The following is a 25132-nucleotide window of genomic DNA, read 5'->3' as shown; positions in this document are numbered from 1 at the left end:
ATGAGAAGTGGAGCAAGCCATACGCCATTTATGCGCAGAAAAATCATCAGAATGAAATATTGCTGACATACCTATATAATTTGTCATGGTAACAACTAACATTATTTGAAAATAAAATTGAAATTCACAAGACTCCGTACGCACGTGTTCAACGGTCTGTGTTCATGAAATATGAGAATATGGAATCATATTATAAAAATAATAATAATAATGTGAAATTATACAACCGAAAAAATGCATAGAGTTCCACTGTTCCATAGAAGATATGGAAACATTATGTTTCATATTGTTTATTTATATTAATAAATTGTAATTCGTATGTTTCGTTTCATAAAGAACTTTCTTTATTCTTTATACAACTTGATGATAAAGGATAAATTTATAAAACCGCTGAGTCCACCATCTTAGTCAGTAGTTTTATAAATTAAATACTATAATATTATGTTTTATACGACTATACTTCTATGATAATAATAATATTTTATTATATTTAAACAAACCAGGGGTATTCAACCTCTGTAGGTGGCGGGCCGTAGATCGCAAACTTCGTAAATATTCAGTTTTTTAACTGTACGTCTGTATATTATAATAATAATAATCAAAGTTAGGATTTAAATATTTAAATTATTTTTTTTTGTCAGGTCTTCCTGTCAGTTATCACAACTGTATGACTGTATAACCTATAGGTTTTACTATTATTAAAAATATATACGTATATTTAATTTAATACTTAATTTATTAAGTACAATGCAACGATAAAAAAGTGAGTAAGTGGATGTCGCTCTGCTGTACAGTATGTTACAAATTAGTCACTGTAATGGATAGTGTTAAATTTGAATTCAATGATATAATATCATTGTATAAGAAAAACGATTCTGAGCGAAAACGGTCAGTCAGCCTATGATTTTACCAAGTATATTTGATGATATTATTGTGAATAAAGTAATTTATATATAACCTATTTACGTGGAGCCTTGTTTTAAATTTTCAATCCTTACTACAAAATAATTATTAAATTTTAAATTTGATATATTTTGATACAATTCGAACTTTAAATCCTTATAAAAAAAAACTGTGCCTATGTATTTTTAATATTTTTCGACTGCTATTAGAACGATATATCAGGAGCCTTATATTAAATTTTCACGCTTTTTTACCAAACAAATAAAAATTTATTGATATTTATAGATAAAAAAACTAAAAAAATTGAAAACTGACAATGTCCGTAAACAGCTCAAAAAGAGTCAAAATATTTTCAACATTTTATGGTGTATAGAAAATGCTAATATAAACATTCAGTGAAATTTTCAAGTATCTACAGTCATTCGTTTTTTAATAACAATAAAATAAGAAAATTGTTACATGAGAAATCGAGTAAATATCAAATGTTGTAAAAATATAAATTTCAGACGCTCATTAACATTTAATTTAAGTTTCTTCTAGACATTTTTTTTTTGATAAAGGTAGACAAACTTATGAGTAATCTTATATTACATTTTCAAATCTTAGATTTAAAAAGAAAAATTTTTATGAATTCTCAACTCAAAATAATTTGCTATTTTTCGTGATTTTTCCGTATTTTGTCAAAATCTGAACTTTAAATGCTTATAAATAAAAACCGTGACTAAGGATTTTTAATTTTTTTCATCTGCCTTTGAAACAATAACCTAGGAGCCTTCTATTAAATTTTCAAGCTTTTTTACTCAACAGATAAATTTTTATTGATATTTATAGAAAAAAAAACTAAAAAAATTGAAAACTGACAATGGCCGTAAACAGATCAAAAAGAGTTAAAATATTTTGTAAATTTTATGGTGTATAGAAAATGCTAATATAAACATTCAGTCAAAATTTCATGTCTCTACGGTCATTTGTTTTAGAGTTACACCAAAAACCAAAATCGATTTTCTCGAAAACAGATTTTGCGTAAAAATTCATGTTTTTCCTTAATTTTTCTTTTGTTTTTCACGTCGCTTGTGAAAACTTCTGGGAAATTTTTACTTTTGACCCCCCAAAGTACCAACTAGATTCACTTTACTATCAGAAAAGTTACTACTGAAGAAAATCCAAGCACTTTTACTGTCCTAAAACGTGATGACAGACACAAAAATAAAAAAAAAAATAAAAAAAAAAACACATCATTGTAAAATCAATACATTCATCGCTCCGCTCAGAATCTAAAATATTTTGAAGAATCTATATTCTATAGGTATATCGTATATGAACGTCACCTACAAAATATTTTAGTAAAGTATACTTATCTATGATTATATGTTTATGATGTTTTAAACGAATTGTGGAATAAAAATCCCCAGGAAAAAAAATGCCCTGACGAACGACACCAGAAAAAAAAATCCCTGGACTACATTATTACTCACAACCATTGCAAATGGTTGAACAAATATTTTTTAAACGTTAATTAGTATCTATAATTACCACATTATTAATATTTAATTACAAATACGTATCTATATTTGATTATATCATTCAAAAAATTAATATACATAATATTATAAACAATTTTCTAAAACTTTAAACCACAATATTATAATTTGCAAATTTTCGTCGTTAAGTTAAATTACACATAATACCTATATTATCGTAGTTTAAAACAAAATATTATTTATATTATCATTAATATTCTATTATTACTATATATTATATAATTTTTTTGAATTTTGAATTATATAATATAGCATAATATAATATACGTATTTGTAATTAAATATTAATATTTTAATAATGTGGTAATTATAGATACTAATTAGTAATTAACGTTTAAAAAATATTTGTTCAACCATTTGCATGTGGTTGTTACTTGTTAGTAATAATGTAGTCTAGGGATTTTTATTCCGATTACTCATTTAACACGGATTAATATACATTAATATATATTAATCTACTATATCCATTATACTATGTATATTAATCCGTGTCCTTTAAACACACCACTGGTAATACTCTATGATAATAATATGATCTAGGCAGCACGAACTAAGATAATATAAAGATAATACTATCTTAGTTCATGCTAGGCAGTAAGTAGTAACTGTTGTAAGCAATAAGCATTATGGTGTTATAGTGTTTATAGACTTTAGTGTATTATGGTTTAATCACAGAACAGATGAAATTAATCATAATAAATAATAATTAATCATAATAATTTCATCTAACCTGGTTTAATCGGTGAACGGCCACCTAGATCCCCATCCAAATAGATCCCCGTGATCTAAATGACAAAGCGGGATCTAATTGACAGGGGATCTAAATGACCAGAGGGAACTAGTTGACACCATCCTAGTTGGGGATCTAAATTACCCATTTAGCGTTTAGATCTCCCTTGGTCTACTAGATACCCCCTCTGTGGCGGTAATTTAAAATAACATTATAAATTATATTAAACTTATTTTATACTAAACGACAAACGTATTGTTTTTTCTTCAACAAATGATTAATTTAATTTCAATATGTATCATAAATCATATTAGGTATTACATTACATTAATATAATACTCATAAGTCATAACTCATGAATAATTCATAAGAAACAAGAGTCATAAGACTAGGTATAGTAATTATGGGCCACGAAATCATGATCAAAAGTTATTTATCTCACAACTGACTCATTAAAATGTTTTAATTAAACTTCCAAATAACAACCGTTATCTCTTATGCACAACCTATCACTAATTTATTTCAATTTATTTAGTTCATACTTTCATAGGCTGTAATGCTGTAGCTGTATAATAAAACAGAACCTAATTATTTTTTTTTTTATTTTAATACAATTTTTAATTGATTGAGGCACAAAAAATGTTCTTTATTTGGGAATGAGGAAGAAGAAACGATTTAAGTAGTTCCTTTTTAACAAAATGAGTGTGAACGTGAACTTATTCCAAGCCTTCAACATACTGGTCTCATCTGTCCATAGGAAATAAAATGGTGACAATGTGACATGTAAGTAGGTAAATAAGCCTATTGTAAATTATAACATAACCTTCTATAACGGAAATTTACTGCTAATTAATACCTATTATATTGTAATGTTGACTTGTAGACTGTAATCGTTTATTTCAGTCATTTCAAAAGTAAGTTTCACATTTTAATTTTAATACCTAATAATTACTATAATTTAACTAAAAACTTCTTATTAATTATTATTATAGGTTGTCTAGTGGACTGTTGTAACTTGTAGGAAGTAGTAACAGTGATACAGTATAGTAGATATATAGACTGAGTAGTATTTTCTATAAATAAATATGGTAGTTATACTATGGTTATACTTATAGACTTGTAAAGTATTTGTAAATTATATTTAATCACAATTGATAATGAACACATAATTGGTAACAATTTTAATTTCAATGTAGGTACTTGCAGTATACCTATAATATGTTACTTATATGAATATACAGATATATATATTATATACTATTAGTATATATCTGTGTATGAATATGATATATTATCAAGAAAATGTGTTAAACTTACTCAAAACAGTCAAAAAACAGTCAAATCCCAAGTTAAATTGAAATGTGTGTCATACCAAGAAAATTAGTTTAATTTTGTTTAATTTGTTAAAAAATAAAAAATTTAAAGTAGGTTTATGGCTAGTTGATATTTAATTGATAAGATAAATAATTAATTATAATTGTCATGTTAATATATAGTAGATTTCTATTCCAGCTCTACAAAGTGGACAGCGGTAGTATGGCCTGTGCTCATTCGGAGGCATTCTTGAATAGCTATCATGACAAGCTCCACATAGGCCTTGGTGTAAGCATGGATACGCTACTACTATTGGTGGACTGTACAAACATATGTAACATGTTTCCTCTACTATTGGTACAATTTTAAAATAATAAAACATCATTATTTTTAATCAATTACTTTAGCTAGAAACAAATTTCAGACAATTACTACTTACTTGTCAAATCAACACGTTCAATGTAAATAACTGATGGTATCACAGACTGTTCGTTAGACACATCTTCATCTGAATAATCTGCATCAGCATCGAGATTATAAAAAACTAAAGACAAGCGATTTATTTATTAGTATATTTTATTGGAAATCTTTATAAGTAATATTATAATGAAAAATCATACGATCTCGAGGAACGGGCATTGCTGGTCTACGTGGTAAAATCCTTCTCATTATTTCATCTCGAATTAGTTCCTGATGCTGATCAACGTGCAGTGGTAATAAAGCTGGTGCTTCTTGTAGTGGTGCCTGTGGTAAAGCAGTAGCAGGGAGTACAAGAATAGCTGGAAGTTGCAGTTCCCGATGCTGATCAACGGGGAGTGGTAATAAAGCTAGTGGAGCTTGTGGAAAGACAGCAGCAGGAAGTATTACAATAGCTTGGTGTTGAGGCCGTATTACACCAAAATTTGGTGTTGAATGCCTAGCACATATTAAAAATTCTGACATTGAGTAGCATCCTTCTATAAACAGCCTCAATGATCTATCTAAATTCCTTTGCTGTTCTATCCAAACTTGTCGTTGAGGTTCTCTTACTTGTCCTCCATCAGTAGCCTCATTATAATCGTTCAAAACACCATTCGAGTAAGTAATCAGCCCCTCTGTAAATATAAAATACTTATATATTCCTTTTCTAGTGTTAAATAAATAAAAATATAATTACTCAAGAACACCCATGGCTCAGGATTGTGCTGATTTTGCATGTGCATCTGGAGATGTCGGTGACTTACTTCCAACACATTGTTGGTTCGCCAAACCGTGTCACTCACCGACAATATATCTGCATTTATTCCTATTGGCAATGGTGTAGGGTTAGTTATAAATTTGTTTAGTTGTATGAACAAAAAATATTATATTAAAACTATTATTTTGTATTTTACAGACCTGCAAGCCAAGTTGATCTATAATATTCAAATAATAATGTAAAATTATAATCATTATTATTGCTGATCAATGATTGCACATTCTCAATATAGTATGCCCTTACAGTTTCAAAACCTTCAGCTATACAATTTGTCGGCAGCAAAGGCAATGCCATCAACATATGCACAGTGTCATAGGCTCCTCGATGGTTACTACATATATCAATCAATCCTAAATATTAACCAGTGTTATTAATTGACTATATATTTAATTTATTATTAATTACAAATTCCGATTTTAAAGTAATCTTACCTATATTTGCAACTTTTCTCCATACCGCTTGGGAGGAATGAAACCAACAGCCTCTAATAGTGGTATTTGGAAACATTGTTCTTATAGCAGCAATAGCTGCCCTTTCAAAATCAACTATTATGGTTTGAGGTTGCCACTCTGGTACTATGTTTAAAATCTTATTGAAAAGCGCCGTGTATGCCCTTTCCGTTTTCCTCGACATCAATGCAAAACCTGTAGGAAATCCCTGAAAAAATATTTTAATAAATAGATTTTTAAAAAAAGTAACTTAAAATAATCTAATTAGTAAAATAGTTATTTTATAATTTACTATTATTTATTTACAAATTACATACAAAACTTACAGTATTAAATGTTATGCCCATTATGATGTATAATTGGTGGCATTCGTTTCCAAAACTTGGTGAACTAGAAAATGTGCCATCCAACAAAAAAGTAGAACCAGTCCTAAGTAAACTAAATTAATTGTATAATATTATTGTAATTATTATTTATTTGAAATAAAGTTTATTATATTTTATAGTTGTATACTTTTTGATTCCAGGCAAAATGAAAAATAAAGTGGTTCCTTCTTCTAAAGTTGCACCAACAATGCCAGAGTATATTGGTTCATTTTGTATCATAGACAAGTGCGCATATTCTCCTGTTAATTGTAAGTGGAATTCAGTCATAGACTGAGGAGTGACTGGATGAATTCGACGTCTATGTCTACGCATTGTTCTATGCAGTGAGACAAATGAACCGACATGAACATTTACAAAATCTGCCATACCGCATGTCTTAAAATGTATTTTCATATTCAAATTTGAAAATTTAATGTACAAATGTATTTACCAAAAAAAAATATATTAGTATTTTGTATATAGAAATGATGTATAACTCTTAATAGGTATGTTTATACATAATATGAGTCAATAAATTACATTTTACTTTTTGATTTAATATTTAGTAACAATATTATTTATATACTTCATTGTATATGAGAGAAATTTGATCATTCTGTGTTCACTGGTTACAAATATTAATTAATTATAAAGATATTAAATTTACACTAGCTTTCAAATTAAAATAGAAAATTAGTTGTTTTAGCTTCTTGGTTCTATTCAATATTGTTACTAGTTTACCTTTTATTAAGAACCTATTATAACATGAGCAAATATTTTTATACTTTTTCAAAAAAGTTCCATAATAAGTACTTACTTTATATAAAAAAAACATGACTGTTAGTGTTAAATTAGCAGTTTTATTTGTAGGTAAATATAAGATTCATCTTTTCAAACAAAAACTATTGAAAATGGTTGAATAATAAGTAAATTGAGCAATTTTTAAGGTTTCATTTTTCATTTCATTAGGTAACTCCCCACGCACCCACCTAAGTTTGTATAATATAAGCATGCGAAAAAAAAATGTAATTTGTATTAAACATAATATATTAATTATTTTTAATTTAAAATTAAATTAAATTAAATTATGCTAGATAGCTAAAGAAAAATGTAAGTTTTAGTTAGGTAACTCTTTTTAAAAATTTGAGACAAATGGTATAAATTCTTATAAAATGACCAGTGGTAATAAGCTCATAGACCGGCGAGGAAGCCAGAATCAAAAATAACTACTATAAATACTGTTATACAGAAAAAAAATTACATTAAAAATCAGGCCAGTATATTGCATTATAGGGGTGAAAGTACTTATCGCATGAGCTAGGTGGATGTAGTTGATTTCAGATTTTAAAACAATAAATAGGTACCAAATGTATTTTAATTTATAATTGATGAATTAATAAATAATTTCTTTTGATGAAATGATACTGTGCAAAGGGTATAATTTATATACTATATATCGTTAAATAAATCATGAGCATGAAATAAACACAAATTATCAATAGGATGTCAGTTAGCGCAATATATGTTTTCTCTCTCAGACTGACGTGCAAACGTAGATAAAAAGTCACGGAAAACCATTTTTTTATGATTTTTGAATAACCTATTATTACTATAGTATATTTAATATTGTGTGGCAACTGACAAGGGGGGAAAGTGAGCTTTTTGAAAATTACCTTTCCGCACGAGCCACACTAACTATTTTTTGTCAAACCTCTGCGTTAATCGATCAGTGTCTGGTTAGAGAGTTTACCAATTGCGCTTAAAATTACCACGTTTTGAGATTTCCACTTTACTGCCCACTGGACGGAAAAGGTCACTTTCCGCTTCAACCGTCATCGACAACTAAACTTTCGGTGCAGACGTGACAAAAAAATTATAATGTCGGTTTTATATTTCATTATTATTTTACTGAAAAATATAAAATTTAAATGGTTATATTTATTGAATTGTTTTGATTTTTGAGACAATATATTTAGACAAATCTATGTCATATACTTATTCTCTATAATTTTTGCGATGTGTGATTTTTATCAAGATAACTCAAAATCATAAAAAAAAAATTATTTTACGTGAATGCGTATCTTCTCTATTTTGCATTTTTGCACGTGGGCCAGAGAGAACAGTATACGTTTACATCATCTTTAATGCATAATAAAGATCACGCCATAATATTTACATTTTATACCTACATTTTCAGGACAAAACACTTATGTATGAAAACAATCTAAAAAAGTATCGTATAATAATACTTTCTAATTAACTTCCTTGCTATATAATTGGTGTTTGTAATTATAATAAATATAAAACTTACTTCGTTATAAATGACCCGAAGTGATATTTGTTCAGCCTGTGCCCGTTGATTACAAATATTTTTGAACCTATTTAATGCCAATTGGTTTTCTGGATGAGTTTCATGGCCTGTCAGCAGCAAAACTTTCGAAGTGTCGCTATTAAAAACTTTGCCTTTTGCACGACAACTAAAAAAGAAAATAATATTTAAAATATAAACATATATAGGTTCCTCTACTAATAATTACTAAATAACATAATACACTATTACTTAATAACACAACCATTTAGAATAAAATCTACTAGTACAGCAAGATCCCTGCAGTACTAACCATGGTCAGCAAAATTTCATTATTTTAAATCTATACCTACCAGTAGCCTGGATGACAATGAAGTGAAAAGAAAAAAATTCTTAAATCGAATTTATGACTTCTAAATCTTTAAATATTTTAATGTAAAGAAAAGGAAGGTAGGTAATTTTTTATATTTAATGTATATAGGTGATTGTTTAAAATTATTAAATTTACCCAGCTCTCCAGGATGCACAACGAATAGTTAAGTGCATTCGACATTGTCGATTTTTCCAGTAAGTATATCCATCGTCGTCTTTGTATTTAAGTCCTGTGCCTCTGGAACCACCAATCTCACGAATAACTTTCTCCATTATTAAATTAAATTATCGTGTTTTATAATTTATTTTGAAAATATTATAAACACTAATAACGCATACTATACGGCATCAATCACTCGTAACATACATAACTGTAATGATTGACGAACGATGGAATAGTGAGGGTTATAATAATCTAACAACATTTTAATAATATTATTAATCTAGAAAAATGTGTACCTATCTTGAATACTGACTACTACAAATTTAACTACTAAGACATTCAGTCATTTAGTATTTAACGAATTAAGATACCTATTACAACTTTATAAGTATTTTAAAGCTTCAGATTTACTGATTACCGGGAAACTAGAATGTTCATTTCTCCGTTATTATTTTAGATTCTGAGTATTTTTAGTTTTTTTTTATGTCTGTGTAAGTAATAAGTAGGGATCGGATTTTATAGCAGGATTAATAATAAAAAAAGGTGGGTAAGTGGATGTCGCTCTGCTGTACAGTAGGTTACAAGTAGGTCACTGTAATGGATGGTGTTAAATTTGAATTCAATGATATAATATCATTGTATAAGAAAAACGATTCTGAGCGACAACGGTCAGTCAGCCTATGACTAGGAGCCTATGAAATAAGTATATTTGATGATATTATTGTGAATAAAGTAATTTATATATAACCTATTTACGTGGAGCATTGTTTTAAATTTTCAATCCTTAGCCATAAAAGTTAAACATTTTATGATATTACCAAGTATATTTGATGATATTATTGTGAATAAAGTAATTTATAAATAACCTATTTACGTGGAGCCTTGTTTTAAATTTTCACGCTTTTTTACCCAACAAATAAAATTTTATTGATATTTATAGAAAAAAAAACTAAAAAAATTGAAAACTGACAATGTCCGTTAACAGCTCAAAAAAAGTCAAAATATTTTCAAAATTGTATGGTGTATAAAAAATGCAATTATAAACATTCAGTCAAAATGTCATGTCCCTACGGTCATTTGTTTTAGAGTTACACCAAAAACCAAAATTGATTTTCTCGAAAACAGATTTTGCGTAAAAATTCCCATTTTTCCTTAATTTTTCTTTTGTTTTTCACGCCGCTTTTGAAAACTACTGGGAACTTTTGACCCCCCAAAGTACCAACTAGATTCTCTTTCCTATCAGAAAAGTTATTGTTGAAGAAAATCCAAGCACTTTTACTGTCCTAAAAGGTGATGACAGACACAAAAATCAAAAAAATAAAAAAAAAAACCCACATCATTGTAAGATCAATACATTCATCGCTTCGCTCAGTATCTAAAAATGTATCCGATTTTGAATTAAAACAAAAGATCAAAATTGTTATTTTACGCTTGACTAATCCTCATTCGTCAAACTTCAGAGACTCGTAAAAAATATTTCTGGAATTACGCTCAACTTTCAATTTTAATTCCAGTAGGTTTTAAAAACTCATGAGGAACCTTGTATTAGGTTTTTAAGTTTTTTGACGTAACATGCAATTTTTTTCGACAATAATTTTTTAAAAAATTAATAAAAATCGAAATTTTCTTATGCCTATAAATAGCTAAAAAAACTATCAAAATATTTTAAAATGTACCTACCTGGCTACCTATGTACCTATACCTAATGATTATAACATTTTTATTTTTTTTCATAATATTTACATTAATACATGGCCTGAAATTATTTTTAGATTCTGAACGAAGCGATGAATGTATTGATTTTACAATGATGTGTGTTTTTTTTTTATTTTTTTTTTTATTTTTGTGTCTGTCATCACCTTTTAGGACAGTAAAAGTGCTTGGATTTTCTTCAACAATAACTTTTCTGATAGGAAAGAGAATCTAGTTGGTACTTTGGGGGGTCAAAAGTTCCCAGTAGTTTTCAAAAGCGACGTGAAAAACAAAAGAAAAATTAAGGAAAAATGGGAATTTTTACGCAAAATCTGTTTTCCAGAAAATCGATTTTGGTTTTTGGTGTAACTCTAAAACTAATGACCGTAGGGACATGCAATTTGACTGAATGTTTATAATTGCATTTTTTATACACCATACAATTTTGAAAATATTTTGACACTTTTTGAGCTGTTTACGGACATTGTCAGTTTTCAATTTTCTTAGTTTTTTTTCTATAAATATCAACAAAATTTTCTCTGTTGAGTAAAAAAGCTTGAAAATTTAATAGAAGGCTCCTAGGTTATTGTTTCAAAGGCAGATGAAAAAAATTAAAAATCCTTAGTTACAGTTTTTATTTATAAGCATTTAAAGTTCAAATTTTGACAAAATACGTAAAAATCACGAAAACTAGCAAATGATGTTGAGTTGAGAATTCATACAAATTTTTCTTTTTAAATCTAAGATTTGAAAATGTAATATAAGATTACTCATAAGTTTGTCTACCTTTATCAAAAACAAAATGTCTACAAGAAACTTAAATTAAATTTTTATGAGTGTCTGAAATTTATATTTTTACAACATTTGATATTCACTCGATTTCTCATGTAACAATTTTCTTATTTTATTGTAATTAAAAAACGAATGACTATAGATACTTGAAAATTTCACTGAATGTTTATATTAGCATTTTCTATACACCATAAAATTTTGAAAATATTTTGACTCTTTTTGAGCGGTTTACGGACATTGTCAGTTTTAAATTTTTTTAGTTTTTTTTTCTATAAATATCAATAAAATTTTATGTTGGGTAAAAAGTCGTGAAAATTTAATATAAGGCTCCTGATACATCGTTCTAATAGCAATTGAAAAATATTAAAAATACATAGGCACAATTCTTTTTTATAAGCATTTAAAGTTCAAATGTTGATAACATTTATCAAATTTATAATTTATTAATTATTTTGTAGTTAAAATTGTATAAAATGTTTAACTTTTATGGCTAAGGATTGAAAATTTAAAACAAGGCTCCACATAAATAGGTTATATATAAATTACTTTATTCACAATAATATCATCATAATATATACTTGGTAATATCATAGGCTGACTGACCGTTTTCGCTCAGAATTGTTTTTCTTATACAATGATATTATATCATTGAATTCAAATTTAACACCATCCATTACAGTGACCCACTTGTAACCTACTGTACAGCAGAGCGACATCCACTTATCCACCTTTTTGCCTATAATATTAATACCTATCTGTATTATATAGATTAAATTAGGGAATACATTAAAATAATACAAACAAAATATTCTGTACCGTCACAATTTTTATTTTTTTAATTACACAGTTATCAATTTAGTTTATCGAATATAACCATATAGATATATATTATAATTTATAATATGCTTATAACAATTAACAGATATAATAATAAAATAAATTATTCTGTGCTACAGATATCATATTTTGATACAATAAAAGTTATCATGAAAAATCTCAAAATCGGGACCAAACTCAAGTTTTTATGTTATTAAGTGGATATTAATAAATAATAATTAATATTTAATACGTAGCTAATAATAGTTGTAACTAATAAGTAATAAGTAATACCTGATAACTGATAAGTGAGTAACTGTTAAATAATAAAGTTTATAAATGTCCGTATGCATAGTAATTTACCAAAATCCAATAAGTGATTGCAACTTTTCTGAAAATGGATTGTACTTAAAATAATATTTTAATATATAACACCAGATCGCCAGAATAATGTGAAAGAAATTAATTGTTCTTATAAGTTGTTATTTTATATTAGTAAATTCCGACCTACCATAAAAGTGTAGAGCGGAGATAATAGGTTAGCAGCAGTACTCAAGCGTTCAAATGATATATTTCCAGTGATTTCATTCAATTTTTAGTAACTTAACAGGAACGTAGGTAGTTACTTTTTCGTGTGAAGGCACATATTGGACTTTCGCTCATTTTTTAGTGAAACATGAACGATTATATTTATTTTTTTTCGTTCCTTTATTCTTAAGTATAGGGATTTTTAATAATTTTTACATACTTGTTAAATATAACAGTATTATGCGTTAAAAATAAACATAATAAATTACCTATACAATATAAAAAACAATAAATCTTTCTGGATAATAGTCGTAGGTAAGTTGTTAGATACCTATTATAAAATGTCTATAATTAAATTAAATGGATGCTCGTCAAATCGTACCAACATGTGACTGGGATCTTGAAAACAAAGAAAAAAAAGCAATTATATAATAATATTGTTTTACACTTTTTTACATAAAAATATACTATTTAATACATATTAAACCTTGTTTATTTTATTATTAGTCAACTTATATCGTACAATTACCTTTTAATAAAACATTCAATAACTGTAAAATTAATAGAAACACAATTAATTTATTATGGTACAAAATATCTATACACTTGTTGTAACTACAAAAAAAAGAACCATGTAGGCTAACACATTTTAAATATTAGGTAGCCTATTAATGGCTGCTACTAGTACTCCCGCAAAATCCCGTGGTGCATTCATATTGATGCTCCTAGAATGGCCCGGGTATTGATGATGGGACTGTCACTTCTACAGAATCCAAATAATCACCTTCATATCTTTTACTGACAACATACAACAAATCCTCTAATGCAACTACTCCTATATTAAAATTTCAATTTTACTTCAGTGCATTTAAAAATATCAATAAAATAATTTTTAACTATTCTTCAAGTAATTTACCTTACCTTTCTCGAGGTGAATGCATGTCTGCAATACTAGTCGGTAGTCCTATTTCCTGTACTTGGTCTGTATGCTACAACCTTCAACGATTTTTAGAATACCTTTAGTATTATTATATTTTCAACACACAATGACATTTATTAAATGTATTATTTTTGCCAAAAATGAATTTAACCAACTGTTGTAGCCTGTAGGTACTTACTAATCCCTAATGGACAATGGAAAAATAAATTAAGTACTTTAACCACAATAAAATCACAAATACACCTACCTACTTAATAATATCAACCTACTTCATTGAATTGAATTGAATTGAATAATAAAATACTGTCAAATATAAATTCAAACTTCCTATATTTGTAATATAATATGTAAACCGTCGTAATTTAAGATTTTTCAAGTGTATGAGCGCCCAGCTCTCCACGGCCTTTATCCTTCTATCTGTTATGTAAATCGTATGAATAGATATTATTATAATGGTATTTGATTAAAGAATATTTTTGATTTTATCAACAAAAAAATGCTATTTTACATAATTGTATATAAATTATTATTATTAATTTTAGTTTAAAGTATAATTAATGGATATTGGATAATAAATAAATAAATTATAATACCTATATAATGTAATTAATTTTAATTATGCTATTTATATCATTAACTGTTCCTATGTTGGTCAATTAGATCACTAATTTTGAGATCATATAGATCTTTAGGGGAAAATATAAATTTGGTGATCTTAAAGACCGTATATATGGATCTAGATGGCCCAAGGGGATTTAGTTGACAGGGGAACTAATTGACCCACGAGGATCTAGTTGACCACAGGGGATCTAGTTGACCACAGGGGATCTAGATAACCATGGGGATCTAGTAGGACGGGGATCTAGGTGATACGTCACCGTTTAATCATGCTTAATTACAAATATCATGACAAATACAAAATATATCGTAGATAATACATTATCTATGGAATATTCTGTGTTACAGCCGTGATAAGCAGTCCTGATGATAAATAGGATTAACCTTAAAAACGTTCATGTTGTAACATAATAATATAAACACTACATGTGTTATTGTATTTCACTCATAATTAATAAAATAAGTTTGTATTTTAATATTTATAATATTTTTTACTTTGACTCCGAACAATGGAGGACATTACTGCAGTGTTGAACAAGAAAGCGGCACTAGATGTATCAGCACAACAAAGCGTTTCTGTGACTAAGGTATTAGATCCAGAAATTGATTTGGGTACACTTCTATGTTTCGATTCAAATGATTTTGACACTCAACAACTCAGGTACAACAGTTAACAATGAAATATTGACTTAACATGTTATTATGTGTATGCGATTTACTATTCACAGATCAGATCAAGAGAAATACTTAACAAATGAAACTAGGAATAATGTGCAGTTATTGATTAACAAATTATTTGAATTGCCTATGAAAAATGAGGATGGTTACATGTATGTAGATTTACCAGAACCTAGATATAATTTACCCCGTGAAAAACCATTACCGACACCTAAACCACTTACCAAATGGCAGAAATTTGCCATTGAAAAGGGAATCAAGAAAACACCTAAACCAAAAGCAACTTGGGATGAAATTTTACAGGTATTTTTTTTATAATTAACGTAAGGTGTAGTAGTTCTAAGGCCAGGTTATAAATTATATTAGTTATACATAAATCAACTTCTTCTACATTAGCTATTTCATAATTTTATTTTTTTTGTGTTGGTAAGTTGCTTCATACTTATTAAAATCACATTTTATGAATGTTTTTTGTTGATACTAAACATTTCATTATTAAGAGAACGCCATACTCGTATGTGTTGTCTCTGTCTTACAAATATACAACATTTTACGTTCAGAATAATACATTTTACTCTGTAAATTCTAAGATTAGCCTCTTGTAAAATGTTAAGGTAAGATTATTATTTAGGGCAATTCATAGGCTTTTATTGATATTTTTACTAAGAAGCAAATTATGACCTTTACAAAACTGTTAATTTTAAAAATATCAATAAAATCCTCCGAGAAGCCCTAGTTAATAATCTTTCATTTAAATAAAAATATGGGCCAATTTACTCTAATTTGAAAAAATAACAGAGTAAAATGGATTATTGATAACGTACAATTTGATATGTTGTACATTTGTTAAACAGAAACAACACATGTGGTGTCCTCTTAAGAACATTTGAAACATGCTTTATTATTTAGAATTTAAGAAGTTTACTAACAATGTTTAGTAAGTTTTCAACAATAATATTATAGGTGCATTAGAATGGTTCATACATTTTTTTTAAACTACAATCTACAAAAATATTAACTAATGATTGTTTATTTTAATTAACATTTGTTAAATTAATTTTATCAGAATATTTTTCTACCCTAAAGCATGTGCCTCTCCCATGAAATAATGTAACTATTATATATATTCCTTATCTGTTATATTTATGTTTGTTTCATTTCCATGTATTAGAAATGGATACCAACTTATGGTTACAAAAAAGCTGCTGCAGACAAAGAAAAAGATTGGATATTGGAAGTGCCTGGTAATGCTGCTGATCCAAATATTGATTTATTTGCTCAAAAACGAGAAGCAAAGAAAGAGCGTGTTGCTAAAAATGAATATCAAAGATTACGAAATATAGCTGCTTCACGTAAGATAAAAGTTCCTGCTGTTGGATTACCTCCTTTAGAAGGAACATTACATTCAAATCAGGTAACATTTCCTAATATGTATAATTTTATTACCATCAATTAATTAATTAACTGTATATTTTTAATAGTTGAAAACAGCTGTTGATGTAGCTAAGATATCAACTGCATCTGTTGGTAAATTCCAGCCAAAAATAAGCAAAGAGGTTGTATCTATTAAAAAAAATATACCAGGATTAAAGAAAGATAAAATCCCAGCTAAGGTATGTTGATAACCATATAATTACCATAGACCTTATACTCGACCTTATAGACGGAGCATTACATGCTAGCAGAGTTGAGTAGTGCGGTCCTTGAAAATTTGTGTTACAGTGATGTATATATATATATTATATTGACGGTGGGAAGGAAAAACAGCGTAAGCGCCATTTATAAAATTTTACAGGAGAGCCAAACAGTTTTTTCTGCTTTTTTTAAATTTTAAAGCCGTTTAAAATAATTTCATTGAATTTTCACCTAAACAATTTTTTTTAGATAATTATATTCTAAATAAAGTTGGTACCTAACATAATAAATTAAGAATTGTTATTTTTTTACCTGTAATGTTAATTTATATACTTTTTTGGTGCTTACGCCTAACATTTTTGTAAGTATGTCGCTTACGCTTTTTGGTGTTTGCGACTTATTTTTGTTATTAACCTGAATTTTGGTGGTTACAACCAGCATAATAATAATATTATTACAATTTCATTTTACTCTGTTTATTAATAATTATAATAACCAGCAATTAATTAAAACCAATAAAAAATATTTAAAAATAATATTAAAAATTATTATAAATAACTGTGGTGGTTACGCAAAAATATTGTTTTGTCGCTGAAGCCTGTTATTTGGTGGTTACTCTTTAATTTGATAGATGGTGTTTACGTCTTGCATCTATATTTCGATAATAAAATAATCGAACATAACTTCGTCAATAATCAATATATCGATAATTGGGTGAGCACAATCGATGCAGAATTATGTCATTTACGCCTTAATTTAAAAAACAAATTTTCATCAAAAACGTCGCTTATGCCCTTTTTCCTTTCCACCGTTGATATACTGTTATACACAGTTTATTATATCATCTACTGTGCATATGCATTGACGGGGCGGGGCCAGTTGAGCAGCGCAGCCTGGCAAGACCATACGGTTCACACCCTTGCTCCTATCTATTAGTATAAAAGTCTATGGTAATTACAATGGTTAAAAGTTATATATTTAACATTTTAAGGTAGTAGTGTATCTGCTACCTTCCCATTTTATTTTATATATTAAATTAAACTTATTTGTTTATATTCTACATAGTACATTTTATATTTGTTCATTCTAATTTGTCGGTTAGGTTAGTATTTTATAACTATATTGCATTCAATAAAGGTCATATGATAATTAAAGATAATATTTTTGACAATTTTTTTTTGCAGAGCATGAAAGATGAAAAATCAAGCAGTCTTCAAATATTAGAATCAATTAATAACAAAAAACCAAAATTCAATTTAGAAAAAGCTGCTAATAAAGCTATTCACGCAGAGGAAGTCGAGTAAATATAGTTATAACAACATTTTTTTGAATCCTTATTATTATTATGTGTTTATTAGGAGACATAGAGAGAAAAAAGAAGGAAGTGATAAAAAGAAAGGAGGACGTTCGCGCAGCAAAGGATCATTTAAAAGACCTACTGCCAATACTGGCAAGCGTTTGGGAAAACAAAAAGGTGGTCGCAAACGTAGATAATTTAATGATTTATTTTTATTTTAATGATGTATATGTTAACTTTATTAATAAAATACAAGTATTTTTGACCCTTGTACGTATGGTTTATTTTTTTACTTGTTTGAATTCTAAATATATTATTCACTTAAAATGTTATGGTACCTATAAAGAGGACGTAACCACTGGTATTTGTTGTTTCCATCTGACCAGTGCGTAACATAGCAAATTTAAGCTCAGCAGAACACTTGTAGCTTTGTTATTTTAAACATTAGAGTAAATTGACCTATTATGAAACCTGATGGTAAGAACGTTATCTGTGTTTGTACATTGGTTTTTTACGATAATTCAGTTTTTAAGTGAGTTATGAGCATTTTTAATTTACTGTATATTATGTATGCATAACTTGCTAAAAAAACCAACATTCAAACACAGATAATATTCTTACCATCAAGATTCATAATAGGTCAATTCACTTTAATTTTTAAACTAACAAAGCTACTCGTGTTCTGCTAAGCGTACATTTTCTATGTTACGTACTTGTAAAACGGAGAAAACAAATACCAGTGTTACGTCCTCTTAAAATGATTTAAAACTCACCATTAGTATGGAGTTTTTATAGATGCAATATTTAGAGTATACACTTAATAATAGACTAAATTGATCAATTTTCATTCCATCATACCAATAAATCAAATTATGCAATTTTAATATTCAGAATTGATTTGGATATTTTAATATGTTTACTTTGGATCCTATATTCCTATGAACTTTTTATTAGTTTTTTTAAAATATATGCTGATAATTGTTGAAAGTGTAATACAATGTTCCTCATAAGTTGTAAGTGGAAATTGAAAAAAAAGTTGAGCCTAGAAAATTGTTACCAAATGTTTTTATCATTTTCTACGACTGATAAAATTTTCAAAATATTTTGACTCATTTTGAGCTGTTACGGAAATTTTAAATTTTAAATTATTTTTAGTTTTTTTTCTATTTATGTCAATTTTATTCGTTGGATCAAAAAGCTTGAATATTTTATACAAGGTTCATCAAACATAGTTACAATATCAATTTAAAAATGCATAAGCAAGATTTAATAAGCATTTAAAGTTAAAATGTTGACAAAATTTACAAAATATATTTTTACCTAGTTTAATAGCTTAAAATGTTCAATTTATACAGCTAAGGAATAAGGATTGAAAGTGAAACAAGGTACCACGTAAGTATTTCATTCTGTAATCAAGATATCTATAAAATATATAAATACAGTTTTTTTAAAGTTATTTTAAAATCCAATTTGTACGAAATTACATATTAAAACCAAGAATAAAGATTTTAGTTATTTTGTTGTCATTTGAAAATATTAATATTATTCGTGGGTACTTGAAACTTGTAGAGTAGGTATATTATTATATTTCATACACAATCATATTTTAAAATGCTATTTTTTCTATAAAAATGAATTTAACCTACTGTTGTACTAATGCCAAATAATAAAAAAATTACTTTAAACACGTAATAATATATTAAAACATACTTAATAATATTTAGTATATGCTGATAAGTGTTAACAGACCATCTTCGCTCAGATTCGTTTTTCGTACACAATGCTCTTATATCATTGAATTCAAATTTAACACATCCATTACAGTAGCAGCGTAATTAGGATTTTTTCAAGGGGCGGATACACAATTTTTAATAGACATTTAGTATACACATATTATATTCATCTTATTATATACAAAAATTGGTTTCGGGGAAAAAATATTTTCTTTAGTTGTTTTTTATAAAATAGCGTCTGAATTTGTCGAACTGCGTGGTACGGTATATCATGTTCAAAATTAAGTACCTTATAGTAAGGGATAGATCCCCCCCCCCAAAGCCTTTTTTTTAGTGCCAAATTTCTTATACATTTTTTCATAGTTATTTTCTCCATCAATAATCTCTGTTTTTAAATTTGTATATAAGAACATACAATTTTCTGTGATCACAGACATTCACATACACAATACTACCACCTGCTATTTGATAGTACAAAACTTATCCGACATTTATATCACAGAAATTTATTTGTGAGAACCTATTATTGTTAATGAGTCTCTAAAAGACAATAAAACGTAATGATAACTGAAACAAAGTCATTGTTATTTAAAAGGCTCATGCAGTTGCATGCGAGTTGATTCCCATGTACCTACATGTACCTACCCTCTTTTACCAGTGTTGTAAAGTATTAAAATAAATGTATTCAAATACTTTTTTTTATTACCTAGTATAATATAGGTATATTTTTTTTTAAAAAAAGTATTCAAATACCTACGTATTCTGAATAATTTTTGTTACTTAATACTTTTTTCGAACTAGAAAAATACCAAGTAAGTATATATTTTTAACAAAACAAATTTTTCTTTTGAAAGTATGGCACATAAATAAAACCATGAATAATAATTTTACTCTGGATGAAATATGATTAACCCACGTTAATTTCCAACCATTTCAAAACTGACAAAAATTAGCGTGGAAAAAAATATACTTTAAAAGTAGGTATTTGAATACTTTTTCGAGTATTTGAATATGTATTCAGTTTTTGTTGTACCTTTATCAGGTGAAAATAAGAAAAAAATATGTATTTATAAGGGACAACATTTAATAACTAAATACAAAAAAGTTTAAGCTAATTTTAAATAGTCATGTAAGCGTATTGAAATAAGACAATTTTATTGTCCACATTTTATGACTTAAAAAAAATTGGGAGACTTCAGACTTGTTAACCAACCTCCCCGTGGTATCTGAACAATAATTTTCATGATTTTGGCTAACGCTAATAATAGGCTGAAGTTCGGGAATCAATTGATACGTCCCTCAAAACAACTCGGCAACTATTAATACATAAAGTACCCAAAAGTGTCTGGGATCATTCCGAATCAACTTTGGAATTTAATTTGATTTAAATTAATTTACGTTTCTATTGTCTATAGCAGAGGTATTCTAACTTTTTCATACCACGGCTCCGTTGTGTGTTCACAATATTTTTACGGTTCCTCAATTATTATAAAAAAGTTGAAGCAATATACGGATACAATATTATAGCCAATGTGTGGGATAATAACAATTATTTTAGTAAGTACTAGAAATAAAGCTTAAAATAGTCGGATGATGTGTTTATTTATCGTTAGGTTATCCCTTTAATGATTATACAATATAAATCATTATATTAAAGGTACTTGACCAGCATTAATTTTAGTTTCTGGTGCTTTGACGCGACTCCATTCGACGACTCTCGCGACGCCTCTGGAAACCGCGAAGCACAGTTTGAATACCTACCTCTGATTTACAATATTCTACACCAGACTATAGCTAAAATAAATATAATGTTTATTCTAAAGGTCTACGGCGTCATACTATACATTTTCTTGTTCTCTAGTTCTCTGAATGGTGAATACCATGTTACCCTAGACCACGTTACATACATTTATTTGTGTTTGTATATTGTGAATACGAAGAACACAATATAGTAACTCAATAGTTATAAATACTGTGCTTATTGTTTTACTCTATTAAAAATAAACAAATAAATAACTTTAAATATTACACAAACTATAACTTATACAGACACATGCAATCGTAAAGTCAAACATTTAGTTCGATATTTTTATTAAAAATTTGTAACATAAAATTATACATTAAACATAAAGCATTATCTAAATAATTATTTTAAACATATATAATATATATATATTATAATATATAATATAGTACAAATAGATATAATTATGACTAGATTTGTGTTATGACAAGAATCAATATTTTTCTTATTTACAATCTAAAATGTTTACATTTTATTTTTACAACTACAAACATCGTTTTTTAATGCGAACAATACAATTATCTGTTGTTTTGTTTTGTGCTAATATACAGATATTATACTAACTGCCTAGTAAATTTACACAGTTGAGCAATTTTGTTTTATGTGGTACAGAGGAACTATAGTTAAGGAAAATGTTTGTCTGTTTGAAAAATAAACATCACAGCCTATTTGTACTCACCAAACTTCAGGATGTATTTTTGGAACTTTAACTCAAGACTCAAGAGACTTAAACTCAAAACTAACCACCGATTAAATTAAAACTGGCAGTGAATGTAATAAAGCATTAAAAAAATGTTTAAATTAAAATAATTATTTACAATTACAATTTAAATGTCTGTGTTTTTTTATTTTTAATGTTCATACTCTATGTATGCAAAATTTAAAACTAAATTTTTATTACAGCGAAAAAACTAAATTTATTATAATAATAATTTATTGTAACAGTGTCCACCTCCTCCCCAACCAACTATTTCGGACTTTAAACAGAATCGTGCGTAGCAAACATCTAGGCATGTCTACAGCATAATATTATAATAATCATAACATTGCCTATAATGATGAATGTAAACTCTGGCGAAAAAATCACAGACACAATATATTATGTATATTATATATAATAATAATATATCAAGGTAGAAATAATTAAACACAAACGAGGTGAGGGAAACAAATAATAATAATAAAAATAAATAATAATAATGAAGATGAAAAAACGAACAAAATTGGACAGTACGAATAGATTTTTACACGCGGAAGAATACAAATATGTAAGATCGGCGATGGGCCGGCGCCCACACTACCAGCTTAATGATGCCATGACGTGTTCCTCGGTTACAACTTTGGACTTCGTCACACACCGTATCCATCGCCTCACACACACATACATTATACATTATATATCATATATATATATATATATATATATATATATATATTTATTGGTAGACCGTGTGTAGATCGGTCGGTCTCCTCAACAGGGATGGCTCACGTTGTACACGACCGCAAACAGTGTACAAATAGCGTACACTCCGAGCGCGAACCACCATATCAGCTGCTCGTGGAGCTTTTGCTCGAAGTTTTTCAACACCAGCAGACCGATGGTAAGACCGGCCAGCGCACCGGCTATGTGAGCAACGTAGCTGACGGGAGGAGCGTTCGACGATGGTTCGAAGGCGTAACGACAGTACACGGCGAAGCCGACGTCTACGCTGGCTGTGGAAACACATGAAAGAAAAAAAACGTAGGTACATCGGTTAGGCATTTTGTCGAAGGCCGAAGGGCAGTCGGCTGTCGGTGTAAGACTTATCAACTGTGCACATCAGCAATACTATTGTAATAATATGTAATACCATGTATTTTATTATTTATACCTATATCCAATTATTGGGCTTTAAATGTTTTGTATATTAGGTTAGGCTTAGGTTATATACCAACGGCGAAGTTGTGGGCGCTTGTAAATTGAATTTTTAGGTACCTATACACCAGTTAATAATTTTATTTTTATTTCGTTCTCAAGAAGTTAAGCTATTTTTTTTAAATATATATTTTAATTGTTTAGATGATTTAATAATAATTAATAGTAATACATTCTCGTAAAATTCTAGATGTGGTTCCCGAACAAATTATAAATAGGTAGTATTGAACACAATATGTGCACGCTCAACCATCGTTATACAAATTTTTTACCCATCAACTAATAAAATATTCTTATTTATTTAAAATATTGCTATGCATATTAACTTTACTACATATAGATAACTTACCAATGAACAGTATGCCAAGCAACCGAAACACTCCGAATTCCATGTTGTTGTAATTCTAAAAAAAAAACATTTGTATAAATTTATCTGTCGTAACAATTTCCAAATCAAAAATAGCTGAAATACTGAGTTTGAGTATTTATTTACGCAAAACGATTTTCAAATTTTTAACTATACAAAGGCATGATAAACTTTTTTAGTTGTATATAATAATATTAAACTGTTTCTACACTAAATAAAAATAGATATTTCTTCTTTCAACTAATACCTAAATTGTTTTGTGTTTATTACGTAGTTGGTGGAAGAGATGATAGTATGACATCGGATGCAATGTTATATTATTATCTATATGACTAAACCTAATATATATATTATATATATGTTATATTGTATTTACAAAACTTCACCAAATCAGTTTTATTTCGGTAGATTTTTTCGTATTTTAATTAGATATGTTTTTAAAAAAATGATCTTACCAACATAACGTTAGCTAAATGAGCAGCCAATAGAGCATACACTCCACCCGAAGCGCCAACCAGATAAACGTTACTATCAAAGACCGACGTACCCAAGGAACCTATAACACAATATCGATGTTTAAACAAAACTTAATTATTTATTCCAATTGTTTTTGTAAAAGTTACATGAAATTATATATTATATAAGTAGGTACATAATATGAAGCTCTTTAAGTTGAATACACACCTGCTAACACACCAGCCATATACACAACCCCTATTCGGAGTGAACCGTGCACCATTTCTAATGGAAGACCCACAAGCAATTGGACAGTCAAATTGAATATCAGATGGACCCAACTGAAAATAACAATTACAGTTAAAAACGTATAGGTATATAACATAAATTACAGTAGGTACATTTATATAGGTAGGTATTACTAGGTAATAGTTTATTTATTATTCGTATCGAAAATAAAAATGTAAAGCAACACTTAA

The 25132-nt window shown here is 27.8% G+C and overlaps 2 protein-coding genes and 1 long non-coding RNA gene across 3 annotated transcripts in view; 1 reads left to right on the top strand and 2 right to left on the bottom strand.

The window, feature by feature from the left end:
• Positions 1–8223: 8223 nt before the first annotated feature.
• On the bottom strand, positions 8224–9471 carry LOC132948276 (uncharacterized). Its single transcript, XR_009665016.1, has 3 exons — positions 9356–9471; positions 8851–9016; positions 8224–8447 (listed from the first exon to the last, which is right to left on the bottom strand). It is a non-coding gene; the product is annotated as an uncharacterized LOC132948276 (long non-coding RNA).
• A 5692-nt stretch (positions 9472–15163) lies between these two features.
• Positions 15164–18651, top strand: LOC132948528 (ribosome biogenesis regulatory protein homolog). Its single transcript, XM_061019035.1, has 6 exons — positions 15164–15429; positions 15497–15749; positions 16618–16860; positions 16928–17059; positions 18266–18381; positions 18440–18651. The coding sequence occupies exons 1-6, from the start codon at positions 15278–15280 to the stop codon at positions 18573–18575; spliced, it is 1032 nt and encodes a 343-aa protein (XP_060875018.1). The 5' UTR covers positions 15164–15277; the 3' UTR covers positions 18576–18651.
• Positions 18652–22165: 3514 nt separating this feature from the next.
• Positions 22166–25132, bottom strand: part of LOC132948835 (rhomboid-related protein 2-like) — an 89485-nt gene continuing 86518 nt past the window's right edge. Inside the window, exons 8-11 of the mRNA XM_061019494.1 lie at positions 24882–24994; positions 24653–24753; positions 24180–24234; positions 22166–23628 (exon numbers count right to left, since the gene is read on the bottom strand). Of these exons, the coding sequence (XP_060875477.1) occupies positions 23387–23628; positions 24180–24234; positions 24653–24753; positions 24882–24994 (511 nt within the window). The 3' untranslated portion in view covers positions 22166–23386. The remainder of the gene's footprint in view (positions 23629–24179; positions 24235–24652; positions 24754–24881; positions 24995–25132) is intronic.

The sequence above is a fragment of the Metopolophium dirhodum genome, chromosome 7, assembly GCF_019925205.1.
Source record: "Metopolophium dirhodum isolate CAU chromosome 7, ASM1992520v1, whole genome shotgun sequence".
Classification (NCBI taxonomy): domain Eukaryota; kingdom Metazoa; phylum Arthropoda; class Insecta; order Hemiptera; family Aphididae; genus Metopolophium; species Metopolophium dirhodum.
Note: the sequence above shows the minus strand (reverse complement) of the source record. Positions and strands in the feature narration are given on the sequence as shown.